Below are 12,576 nucleotides of genomic sequence, written 5' to 3'. Positions count from 1 at the left end.
AATTGTCCCTAGTCCGGGAGTATGGATTGGGCACAGTTATAGATCTGGGAGTATGGATCAGATCAGGATTAAGGTATAGTTAATTGTCCCTATTCCGGGAGTATGGATTGGACACAATTATTGATCAAGGAGTATGGATCAGATCAGGAGGTTAGTTTTAGATCCGTGAGTATGGATCAGGTAGTTTTAGATCCGTGAGTATGGATCAGGGGATAAGGTTAGTTTTAGATCCGTGAGTATGGATCGGGTGAAAAGGTTAGTTTTAGATCCGTGAGTAGGGATCAGGTAAAGAGGAAAATTTTAGATACGAGAGTTTAGATCGTGTCGTTGTTAGGATCGATGGGGTGGGATAAGAGTTGCCTTTATATGGTGAAAATGTACAAGTTTGAATGTTCTATATTTATAAATATATGATATAACATTGTGGGATGAAAACCCTATATGCTCACCAGGCTCCTAAGCCTGACCCAGTTTTCTTTGTATCACAGGTATCGATACGAAGACATATTTCACAGAGAGATTTAAAGGGGATATAAATCATTAGTGTAATTAAATGTAAGTTCTGTTTATGCTTATATGTCTGTATCGGAACATGACATCCCGAGGTTTTATTATTAAATGAAAATACATTCTCGTTGAGAAATGTTTTGATAAGTTATTATCATATCTTGTTTTGGGAACAAATTCCGCAACCGTTTTCTTTAAACGATTACTCTGATTTATAAAACAAAGCATAAACAAATCGGTCTTTTCTGACCGTGAAATTGGGGATGTCACAGATACACTCTATTTAGGGTTTCCGGACAGAGGAGGTTGGTAAGGAGGCCAACCAAGGGACTTAAGGCCTTTAAATAGGGTGCAACATCCTCAAAATTAGGGTTTCCTTCACAGTCGCCAACTCGTCGAGTTGGAACACCTCGACTCGCCGAGATGGTTCATTAATTTTCGCGGCCAAAACCCTCTCGACACGCCGAGTTGAAGCTTCCAACTCGTCGAGTCCCAAAGGAAATTATAAACAATTGGAGAAATAAACTTATACCGGAACCAAGAGTTACAAAGATTTACACTGTAAAGCTTCAAGATTCCAAAAATAAATAAATTTAAACCCTAAGAACGTTCATGAAAAAACCATTATAAACCATAAAGTTTCATCATTTTTTAAAATTGTGTAGCATCTTCTTCCTCCTCTCCAATCATTCATTAAGAACCTACACCATATTCACCAACTCAACAACGATATGTGGATCATTATCGATGCATTAAATGAGTTTACATTCTGATATGATCCAACTGACTTAGAGAAAAGCTAGCAAACATGAGGTATATTTGTATATATTTTTATTTTATCTTGGTCCTTCGACATATCATGTTTGACTGCTAACATGAGGTAGTTGTTGAACAAAATTCTTGTCATTTTTTGTTAATGATGACGATAGTGGGTTAATTCTTTTTGAACTTCTAGTAAAATTAACCTTTATTTGATTGATTATACAGAGTAAAAGCAATATATAATTGATAGGTTATTTGATACAACTTTTATTAGTCCTTTGGACTTTCAACAACACAAACATGATTGTTGAAGAGCACAACACATAGCTTGTGTTGCATATTGAGGAGGAGATTAAAAAAGACGGAGAAAGAGAGTCAATTCTTTGTGTTAATAAATTTGATGGCGGAGGTGGTGGTTGCGGTGGCAGTGACGATTGGTGGCAGAAGAGATGTCAGAAGGGTGGAGATGGTGGTGGAGGTGGAGGTGGCAGTGGCGGTGACAGTAGCGATTGGTGACGATGAATATGAAGTTAAAGTATATGTTTTATATTTATTATTTTAATATATACATGTCATATTTGCATTTTTTGAAAGACCAAATATTTCCAACTCAACAAATCTCTTATCAGCGGTAATAATAATGTTTTTTAAAAAGTTTAAAAACTTTAATAATATAATATACAAAAAAATGATATATGAAGCAGTGAGCTGACATGATAGAAAAATGTCTGTCAAATTGTTGGGTCTACAGCAAATAGATTGAAAATGTTTTCTAATGCAGACCTATGTATAGATGATGTTATTCTTCCCAAAGAATCAAATGCAGTGTTATGCCAAGAAAATCTAGATAAGGTGGAACAGATGCATCACCTTTTTTTTTTTTGAAAATGAAGGAAAGCAGCAGACTATTAAGGTTGCTGTTTAAATGACTGAAGTTCTTGAATTCTAATTAGACTTGGTTTTGAACCTACGACGTCAGGTTTTGGAGACCCACGTTCGGTATAAACAAAATGAAAATTGTTACATTCCCAAATTTTGTTCTCTAGCTTTTACAAACAAAACTAATGTAATTCTTTACATGTCATCCTAAAAATAAAATGTGCAACTTTGGGAAACAAATACGTCATCTATAATACAACTATTTTGTCGACGTCCACTAATTGTTGTTAAAAACCCTAATGTTTTCATTAAATCGTTGACGAAGAAATAAACATGTTCATTTCTTTAAATAACACAAGCCTTCTTCCCTGCCGACAACAACAAAAAAATATGTCAGTAGAAATAATAATAAAAAGCCATCAAATAGAAAAATACAAAACAAAAATAATTCGTTTAAAACTTAAATAAATAAAGCAAAATGGAAAGAACGCGTGATTAAGTCAATGACGCGTTGCGTTAGTGAAGGGCTATCGATTCATGGACAACGTGGGATGTCGAATTACCATACAACACAAATTGGCTTTCGGTATCCAAAGGGCAAAACTGTAAAATCTCATATTCCTCCATAGAAGCGTTTTTTAGGCTTTTTTTTTAACCAATTTCATTTTGTATATGAGATTTTTGTATTACAAAGGTACTTCTAATTTTGCAATTGGTTTGCTTCTTTATAAAATAAAATTTACGAAAAAGGTCCATATACTAAGCACGAATTCGAATTTAGTCCCTAATTTTTTCAAAACTTCATTTTTACTCATTTCTTCATCAAAATTCAAAAACGTATGTAATTGTACCAAACGTTAAAAGTCAAAAACAAACCCTCAATACTTTATTCGATGAGATCTATCCACCCAAATACTTCCTATTAAATCCAAAAATCTTCCATTTTTCTAAATATTCTTAAAACACTTTATCCAAACATGTGTAGATGTTAAAATATAAAAATCGCAACAAAATTAGATCGAGAATAATAATACAAATATGATGAACAAAGAAAGTCATTGCTAAAATGTGAGAAAAACACTAAACATTATCCAACGATACACATCAAGGAAAACATAAGAGTGTCCTAAATCATCTAAAAGTTACATAAAATTAAACATAAAAAAAAGTAGCAAACTTTTCTTTTGTTTTTTTGTTCCTAAAAATAACCCCATTGTGACACTATGCAAACCCTGATAGATATAACTGCACCATGAAAAGTTACATGAAAATATATGGTAGTAAACAAGATGATCCACCAACCATAATATAAAGTTTTTAACATAAACCCTAGAGAGATAGAGAGAGAAAGAGATGGACCTATGTATCCATGATCATCATCATCATCATCATAGATCCCAAGAAACCAAACTATCTCTTGGATGGTCTATCATCATCATCATCGTCATCACCATCATCATCATCATCAGATTCATCATCATCTTTGGTTGACCTTTTTCGCTTCGGTGGGGCTTCCGTTTTTCCAACTTGTTCATCATCATCTTCTTCTTCTTCTTCAAATTCATCTTCTTCCGCTCCATTTTCTTCGGGTTCAAAATCACTTGCATCTTCTTCATCTTCCGGGTTAGCCACGGGTCGAACCAAGTATTCGGTCCCCATATCCTCCTGTAAACCAGATTGAATAATTTGAGTTAGTTGAATAAACTACTCTTAAATTGGTAAAAATGTAAAATTTACACAAATATCTAATTATCGATAACATAAAAGTGGACATGTACAATTTGATAAGTTTCATGCCAAAAACCTGTAAGAAACAGAACGCCAAAACAGAAACACATATTGGGAATTATATTGTTTGCTACATGAACGGAATCATTACAGATCAATCATGACGTATACAGTCAGAGTAAAAAAACTGAAACAGTCAAAATCACAAACGGTTTTGACAGAAAATAATCAGATCTGAAATTTTATTACAGAAAACAAAGCAAATTTAAAACAAGATTGCTTGAAATGAAGCATGAAAGCAAATTTAGATAATATTTAAAGAGCGTCAGTAAAATAATATCAATAAGAACAGATCTATCACTGGCAAAAAAAAAACATGGATCTGTGTAATTTTTGGAAGATAAATTGATAAAAACCACAAGAAACATAGAGATAAAGTGAGGTTTTTGACTCGTAGTAACAACTGACAGAAATAATAATTAAACTCGAATTATAAAAATTAAAAAAGGTAATTTGTCTATACGCTAGATTGCAGATACAGGCAAATAATCATCAGATCTGAGCTAAAATTTTCACAGAATTATCAACTAAGATATGATTTACTCAAAGTAATAAGCTAACTAATTCAAACAAAATAGTCAAAGTGAAGATAAATATTACCTCCTCTTGTTCACCTTCCTCATCGTCATCGTCGTCGTCGCTATCTTCTCCGTCGTCGTCTCCATCATCGTCTTCATCCTCTTCGTCCTCGTCCTCGTCGTCATCGTCGGCTTCTACCGGCTGAGCCGGTGGACCACTGCCAGAGCTTTGGAAAACCTCCTGCACATCATCGTCGTCGTCTTCTTCCTCCTCCTCTTCGTCGGCGTCATCATCATCTTCGTCGTCGTCCTCGCCGTCGTCTTCTTCAACTTCAACTTCACTATCAATTTCTTCGGTATCATCCACAACGATTTCTTCAACCTTGTTCTCACCTTCGAACTCCAACTCTTCTTCGATCAACATCTTCATCTTTGCCGAAAATTCACAGCAAAATTTTTGTCAGAATTGGGGGAGATAGACGGTGATGAGAGAGAGAGAGGGAGACTAGAGGGGGTTCTTCGTTCTTCAGAGTAGCTACACGCAACGCGTAATCTGGACCGTTGAATGTTTGCTTGACGCGGATTAATGACGTGGAACTTCATCCAACGGCTAATATGAACCGTTAACCTTGCGGCGCCTCTGTATTACGGGCTCACGTGTTTCGCGCGTGATATAGCCTAGGGTTTTCATCGGAATCATCTCTTGCCTTGAGGTACCAACAAAGGGGTAGTGTTGTCAATTTACATCCTTAACCTGATAAGTGATAAAGCAATATTCAGTAACATCACTTTTGGGCCGTTTATAGTAAGAGCCCATATTTGCCTTGTAAAAATTAACATTCCTTTTTACACAAAGTATAAACTTTGAATTTTACAAAGTCCTAGAACAAATTTTCATATTTATTTATCGGAACATTTTCAAAAACTATTATAACTTTAATTATTTATTTGAAAATTCGTTATTTCATTTTATTTTTTCGAAAAAAAAAATCAATTATTCTATTAAAATTTTATAGGAAACATATGTATTTAAAACTTAAACATCAATTTATAAGAAAAATATTATTTTCCATAAAGTAAATTTTTTTTAAACGATTCGGCTATTGACTAAAATCAGAATAATATCAAAGTTAATTTTTCAGTTTTAATTTCTTCTTTTTATTATTATTATTATTTAATCCAACTTTAGTTATCATTTTTTTAGTTTCAACCATGTTTAACTGGATTTAAACAATCTCCCTTATATTCTTTGTTTGGTAATTTAATTAATAGTTTTGATTTTCTAAACACAAATCATACATGAGTGTTCGATACCTAATATATATTAGCTATATTATTATTACATGATTATGTACACTACCTAATGTAACAGCCTGGTTGTGATAAACCAATTAATAACTTTAAAAGTTGTTGATGAATCCACACATCAAGTTTTTAGCGTTGGCGAGAAACAACTTAATTTCTTTAAATTATTTAATCATTCGTTATTCGATTTTTTGTGGGTTTTCTGGTGAAAAGTTAATTTTTTGTTTTGTAGGCAAACGCATTGTGTTCGACTCTGTTACGCGACATGTTTTTTTGGGCGAAAACAAGCTGCATGCTTTATTTATTTATTTATTTTTATTATGGTTTATGTTTGTTTTGCAGATAGTTTATGTCCCGATGATTCACTTCTAAAGTAATATCTCTATTCAACAAGCTCGAGCAAGAATTTCACAAAACAACAAAGACAACAAAATGAAGATAGCAGCCAAGAAGAAAGCGAAGACGGATACTGCAAATCCATTGTTATAATACTAATACACAAGCCGTACGAGAGATGGGATTGGACGAGGACTAGTTCGCCCAGCACTATCGTTGACTACAAATTTTGGGCTCAAGGGTCAATTCCTCCAATTATTAAAAGAAACATATTTTTCCGGTAAAGACCATGAAAACGTGCACAAGCATGTGGACGAAGTGATCGAAACTACCAACTACTTCTAGTGACAAAATACTCTGTGGTAATGATACAAGTGTTTCTGATCACACTTAAAGACACTACAAATCAAAGGGTTAAATCTTTCCGTCCACATCAATTACCATACGGGATGATTTAAAATCTAAATTTATTCAACAATTTAGTCCACTATTAATTAAAAATAGCGAAGATGAAGATCCAGAACATGCAACTACCAGATGACAAAACACTTTACAAAACTTGTGTTCGATACAAAGAGATGCTCAAAAATTGTCCGCACACGCTCATCAAGTGATGCAAACTTTTTATAATGGGATCAATGTGTGTACTCAATAATTAGTTAGACTCACAATAGGGTACATGACCAATCATACAAGTACCCTCCTTGGAGAATAGTTCCTGCTCGGTCCGGGATAGCCCAACCACAAAGGGTCATTCCGAATGACCCAACTAGAATCCTGGTTCGGAATATTGTATATGATTGAACCTCTGAAGATGAAGAAGGGAATCTACACAATAGAAGAAGCAATGTTTTAAAAACTGGTTGGACCGTGAATCGGAGAAGGGAGCGGTTCAACTATCATCGGTTTTATGTGGATTTCTAAACCGGATTGAACCGGTCGGTTTTTAGAAAAACCCGGTTGAACCGGTCAAAATATATAGCAGTTGAACCGCTTAAACCAAATAAAAACACATGGAAAAGAACAATTTTCATAATAAACTTTAGTGAATTTTTTCAAATCTATATAGTTTTCTCTAAATAAAAACATATGATAAATGTTATAAAGTTTTTAATGTATTTAGAGTGATCTACAACTTATTTATATGTATACGAGTTTATAACCCGTGGGAACTACGGTTACAAACTTAATTAAACTTTAATATTAAAAACTCAAAATTATTAATCACTTATTTTAAATAAATTATTCATTAAGAGATTTTTTAGTTATATAAAATTATAATCATTGCTTTAAATAAATATGTATAATTATATCACTTTATAATTTGTGTTAATTTTATTTAATTTTCATTCTAATGTTATTAATTTAATATAATTAGAGTGGAAAATTTGAAATTTGAAATTTGAAATATGCATTAATTATGAGCCTAATATGGTGACACATGTCAAAAGAAGAATAAAACTATTCTTTTATTAGAATAAGGATTTTTAATGTTTGAACATGTAAACGTCAAACTCATGATTTATATATTTATGTATAGAAAAATAGAAAAAAAAATATGAAAATTATAGAAACCGGTTAACCCGCCGGTCGAACCGGTTGAACCGGAAACCGGTCACTATACCGGTTCAACTAAAAAACCGGTTTTTAAAACATTGAGAAGAAGTGATTAACAAAACCAATGTATTCACAATCAATGCCAACAAGATACATGATGTAATATGGATACAATCTTGAAATAAAGATCATTGTCTATATCTTGTAGTTGAGTATCGTATTACAATTCTCTTTGTACACAAATTTTGTTTCTAGTAGAAAAAAAAAAAGCAATCAAGGATATTATTTCGGAATGCATTCGCTCTTATGGAGTAGGCAAAAATCAACTAAATTTGATTATAAAACACTCAAATTTTGATTCAAGTAGACAAAAAAAAAGGACTCGAGGATATTATTTCGGAAGGCATTCGCTCTTATAGAGTACTCAAAAATCAACAAAATTTGATTATAAAACACTCAAGAATATGGATTTCTTTTTTCTCGAAGTACCAAGATTATCACTGTGGAATTGATTAGAAACTAATCACCGAACTTATTAAACATACGATTAATAGAAAATACTAAAATACACCAATTCAAGTCACTATATAGTTATCGTATAACATTGAAAATTGTTAGAAAAGAATCCATCACAACAAGATACGTTTTGTTGTTTCTTCTCTTTTTGTATTTTTAAGAAATATGATGATCTACATATAAAGAAACTATAAGTATAATAATTAAAAGAATTATTTGCAACGAAGTCTTTGACTTGTAGGCTATCCCTATATATATTATTAGAAGGCACATGAAAGAGAAAGGTCGAGAAGGTCAAATGGAAAAGCAAGTGAAAATGGTATTATTGCTTAGTTTATGGATCTGATTCACATGTATTTGATCCAATTCCAAATATGAATGAATTATAACCCAACATCACCATATGGTCTCTGGTCACCCAGGTTGTTTCGGAGGGGGTGTGGGGGGTGGGGTATCCCATGCCATGCCTAGGTCTCGGAAGGTCCATGAGGGTCAATTATACCACAATATTTAGTTTATCAAATATTTATTTGCTATCTTTGTATATTAATTATTTTGAAAATAATAATGTTAAGTCTTCTTGCTCGTGTTATACCGATGAGACTGAGCTGAAGATGACTCTATATACTTACACGAGTTATTTTTGATGATGATGATAAGAAGCACATGAATGCTTTTTACATAAACGAGAGGTCGATAGCAAGTCAGTGTCCTTGTTCTATCTTTTTTGGATGGGACAAAAAATAACATTTTTGTCCGATTAAACTAGTTTTAGTTCAAGTCCAATACAATACAACCCAGAACAAGCTTTTATTTATTTATTTATTTATTTTTATCCTTATATCATGCCATGTCTTAGGTAACAAACTGACTTAATTATTTTTACCAAAAGAAACCATACTTGTGAAATTAGTACCTAATGAATGCAATATCTTTAATCAGATACGTATGGGCGACATGAATGAGTCTGTTAGTCGACCGTTGAGGATGAAGGGTATAAATGTAATTTTGCATCACTTCTCAATTATTTCAAAGTCTATCCAAAATAAGTCCATACCCAATTTATGCAAAATATCATACCAAAATCCTCGATTATCTATGAATGCTCATCCATATGCACATGCATGTCTTAAGAATCACATACTTCCTTGTACCAATTTGTCCGGATGCAAAAAAAATCCCTTTTGCTGAAAATAATATTGGCAACATCAATTATTTATAATGATGATAATAAAAAAATAAGTAAAGTTAGACAAAATATTTTTCCTAAAAGGGAAAAGAGACAAAGGGTGTAGTTGTCATTTTACATGAAATAGACTTCTTCATAGTTATGAATATAGCATCATATAACTATTTACACCCTTTGAGCCGGTGTTTGTTGCCCTTTCAAAAAGAACAAATAAAGAAGGGTATAATTATCTTTTTAAGAAAAACAAATAGCATCATGTAACTATTTGTCTAATAATAATTCCCCAAAACACCCTTCGAGCCGGTGTTTGTTGCTCTTTCAAAAAGAACAAGAAAAGAAGGGTATAATTGTCTTTTTAAAAAAAACAAATAGCATCATATAACTATTTGTCTAATAATAATTCCCCAAAACACCCTTGGAGCCACAGTGTTGCTCTTTCAAAAAGAATAGAAAAAGAAGGGTATAATTGTCTTTTTAAGAAAAACAAACCTATCTCTCTCTCTCACAATCACTCATAAACTCACACATGTTTTGATGCATCACTAAGCAAATAATTAAGAAGCAAATCTGAATCTTATAAGTGGGATATTAAAAATTTGAACTCAACTGATTTACATAGATATCAGATCTCGATTTTTGTTGACTACAATACATATTATTTAACTTGTTAATTACAAAACAAAAAGACCTAACTCAACTCCAGCTAAATTGCCGATTTCTCATCTCTACATAATTAAAAAAAAAAAAAAAAAAAAAAAAAAAAAAAAAAAAAAAAAAAAAAACCCTGTTCTATTAGCACAATTAGAATAAGTACAAAAACTATCCTTTAAACTAAATTTTGTTACACAAACAATACTTAACAGAACCAGACTAAATTGTAGTACTGGACCGGAGGAAACTGAAACTTTCGCAATTTTTTGACGATGAGGAGGACATTAACGTCTTTTTGCACAAAACACAGACCGCAACGAGTCCATGTTACACCTTTTTGGGTGCCACAAAAATCATAATTTTGCTTACTGATTCTCAGTCCAGCTGTTCTGTTCTTTCATGTCATATATCGCATAACAAATAACGCGTTACTATACACATGGTACAACATTGTTGTCACAGGCATTGCCACATGGAGTCTACCTTTTTGTTTTTTTTTTATTTTTTTTATTTAGCTACTGTTTTGTTTTCTCTTGTCTTGCATAACACTAGACGAAAGTACTTTCCTGCTAACAAAACCTGAACCGGGAATCTTTTGAAAAAAACTGCAAAATACAAAGAAAAAAAAAAATTAATTTCCTTCCAATAACAAGCATGTATTTATATCATAAAGAAAATATAAAATGGTTTGCATACCTTGAAGATTTAGAATCGGGTAGAATGGAATCACTAGCGGATGGATTGAGTTGTTCTTGTGTAAATACTAAACCATTTTCGTTTGTTTGAGCTGTTTGAGGAGAACCCTGAGAAGTTACACTCGAATTTTGGCATGACATTCCTGAAAAAACATAATGTAAGGTTTTTTCTTAATGGACAAATATAAAAACAATAAGATATTCCTGGTGTTTATTTTTTATTTTTGAATAATGGTGAAAGTATGAAGATAGAAAGAGGGATAATGATAACCATTAAGGTGTAATTTATTACCTTGGTGGAATATCATTAGGAAGAAGATGATTGTAAAGATCATGGCAAACAAGCTACCACTGATTGATGATGAAGATGAAGCTTTTAATGCTTTCTTGTGCTTGAGTGCTTTCATCCTCTCGATTCTTGCCCTTTTCATCATGGCAAGTTCAGCAAGCTCTTTGATAAGCTTCTGATCAGCAGCATCTAAAGAAAAGCCTCTAGGTGGACGTGGTGGTTTAGGTGGTTTTTTAGCACTTGAACACGACTTTTTACGTTTCTCTTTCCCCATTTTCTTCATTGTCGAATCTCCTTCTATCTTTGAGTCGATTACCACATTCACATTTAATGGATCGACATTCAATTGGTCACATAATCTGGTGGAAATGAAATCGTTTCTTGCTAGATTTTCATCAGATTGGGGATTAGGGATTCGTTCTTCAATGGTGCCACTCTCGAGATCAACGATAAAATCTTCGTCAATAGGAGGACGATGTTCCATTACAACTTTAATTTCCAAGTAAACATAAACAAAATTTATGTTGATTTGTAATTCAAATCTCTGTTCGATGATGAAATCCTGAAAACAAAATAGATCGAGCTGATTAGATTATTGCATCTCATCGATTGTACTTCATTTATATAAACTAAAACCTAAGGATGTGAGCTAAATTTAATCACAAAGCAAATGCCATAATTGTTTGTAGATGAAGCAAAAGTAACCAAGTAGAGGTGACATTGTTCAACACGGTGAGTTGAAAACTTTAAAATGCCAAAACAAAGAAATCAAACCAAAACACGTATAGAATATTCGAAAAGTGTAGAAGTTTTTAAGCAGGTATGAACTTAGAAGTCAATAAAATTGAACTTAAATTGCTAGCTGTAATGCACAAAACAAAAGCAAAAAATGTCAAACAATTAGTGTATACAAAGTAATGAATGATTAAACAGAAGCTTAGAGAGAAATCAAGACAAAATTGCGTAGAACTGAACCTAAATCTTAAGAAACAGCAACGTATAGATGAATTCAGACACGATTATACGAAAATCTTGATAGCAAATTCATCTCTGAACAATAATAATAATAATAATAATAATAATAATAATAATAATAATAATATGAGGGGGAGTACCTTAATTGAAGGCCCTAGATCCAAAATTTAGAGTGAAATCAAAGGATCTCTCTCCTCAATTATACACAGAAAATCAATCAGAGAGCGATGGTACGTAATTTTGAAAGGGGGAGACATTATATATAGGGTAATTTTAAATGCAAGAAAGAAAACTTAAATCCACGGACTCTGATACCACCATCAGTTATGAATAAAATGTTAATATTCTTAATATATTTATATTTTCAATTCACACCCTTTAAATTTTATCAAAAGTTTCAAATTTTACTTTTTATTCTCTAAAATTCTAACTACATGCCAACTTAATGTGTTAAAATATATGCCGAAAGTTAGAGTACATTAAACTTATAAAAACAATATTTTGGAAAAATGTCAACGAACCCTTTTTCTTATTATTTCTAGACGATGAGTCGATGATGAGTAGGGGTGTTCGTTTGGATCACGGGCAGAGGATGCTTAGGGGCAGGAG

At 32.5% G+C, this 12,576-nt stretch overlaps 2 protein-coding genes across 5 annotated transcripts; both read right to left on the bottom strand.

The window, feature by feature from the left end:
* Window positions 1-2,271: 2,271 nt before the first annotated feature.
* LOC128126743 (acidic leucine-rich nuclear phosphoprotein 32-related protein) lies at window positions 2,272-5,030 on the bottom strand. Of its 3 annotated transcripts, none has more exons than XR_008224915.1 (3): window positions 4,537-5,030; window positions 3,508-3,813; window positions 2,272-2,516 (listed from the first exon to the last, which is right to left on the bottom strand). XR_008224915.1 is itself a non-coding variant. In XM_052764827.1 (2 exons), the coding sequence occupies exons 1-2, from the start codon at window positions 4,882-4,884 to the stop codon at window positions 3,559-3,561; spliced, it is 603 nt and encodes a 200-aa protein (XP_052620787.1). In that variant the 5' UTR covers window positions 4,885-5,030; the 3' UTR covers window positions 3,188-3,558. The 3 variants fall into 3 exon arrangements, 1 of the variants encoding a protein (XP_052620787.1); XR_008224916.1 differs by lacking the exon at window positions 2,272-2,516 and adding an exon at window positions 3,188-3,393; XM_052764827.1 differs by lacking the exon at window positions 2,272-2,516 and having other exon boundaries at window positions 3,188-3,813.
* A 4,881-nt stretch (window positions 5,031-9,911) lies between these two features.
* LOC111914178 (uncharacterized) lies at window positions 9,912-12,265 on the bottom strand. 2 transcript variants are annotated; one of them, XM_023909935.3, is made up of 4 exons: window positions 12,108-12,265; window positions 10,996-11,554; window positions 10,705-10,846; window positions 9,912-10,613 (listed from the first exon to the last, which is right to left on the bottom strand). In XM_023909935.3, the coding sequence occupies exons 2-4, from the start codon at window positions 11,474-11,476 to the stop codon at window positions 10,520-10,522; spliced, it is 717 nt and encodes a 238-aa protein (XP_023765703.1). In that variant the 5' UTR covers window positions 11,477-11,554; window positions 12,108-12,265; the 3' UTR covers window positions 9,912-10,519. The 2 variants fall into 2 exon arrangements, with proteins under 2 accessions (XP_023765703.1, XP_023765704.1); XM_023909936.3 differs by lacking the exon at window positions 12,108-12,265 and adding an exon at window positions 11,968-12,104.
* Window positions 12,266-12,576: the final 311 nt, after the last annotated feature.

Source organism: Lactuca sativa, chromosome 6, assembly GCF_002870075.4.
Source record: "Lactuca sativa cultivar Salinas chromosome 6, Lsat_Salinas_v11, whole genome shotgun sequence".
NCBI classification, from domain to species: Eukaryota; Viridiplantae; Streptophyta; class Magnoliopsida; order Asterales; family Asteraceae; genus Lactuca; species Lactuca sativa.
The sequence above is the reverse complement of the archived record's forward strand: the minus strand, read 5'-3'. Positions and strand labels throughout refer to the sequence as shown.

Bases quoted from the DNA above. Each gene is read 5' to 3' on its own strand.
- LOC128126743 (XM_052764827.1), bottom strand. From the start codon at position 4,884: ATGAAGATGTTGATCGAAGAAGAGTTGGAGTTCGAAGGTGAGAACAAG. The intron at 3,814-4,536 runs GTAATATTTATC...TCTGGTTTACAG, and splicing joins AGGAAGGTGAACAAGAGGAG to GAGGATATGGGGACCGAATA.
- LOC111914178 (XM_023909935.3), bottom strand. From the start codon at position 11,476: ATGGAACATCGTCCTCCTATTGACGAAGATTTTATCGTTGATCTCGAG. The intron at 10,847-10,995 runs GTAATAAATTAC...ATGTTTTTTCAG, and splicing joins CCTAATGATATTCCACCAAG to GAATGTCATGCCAAAATTCG. The intron at 10,614-10,704 runs GTATGCAAACCA...TGTATTTTGCAG, and splicing joins CCCGATTCTAAATCTTCAAG to TTTTTTTCAAAAGATTCCCG.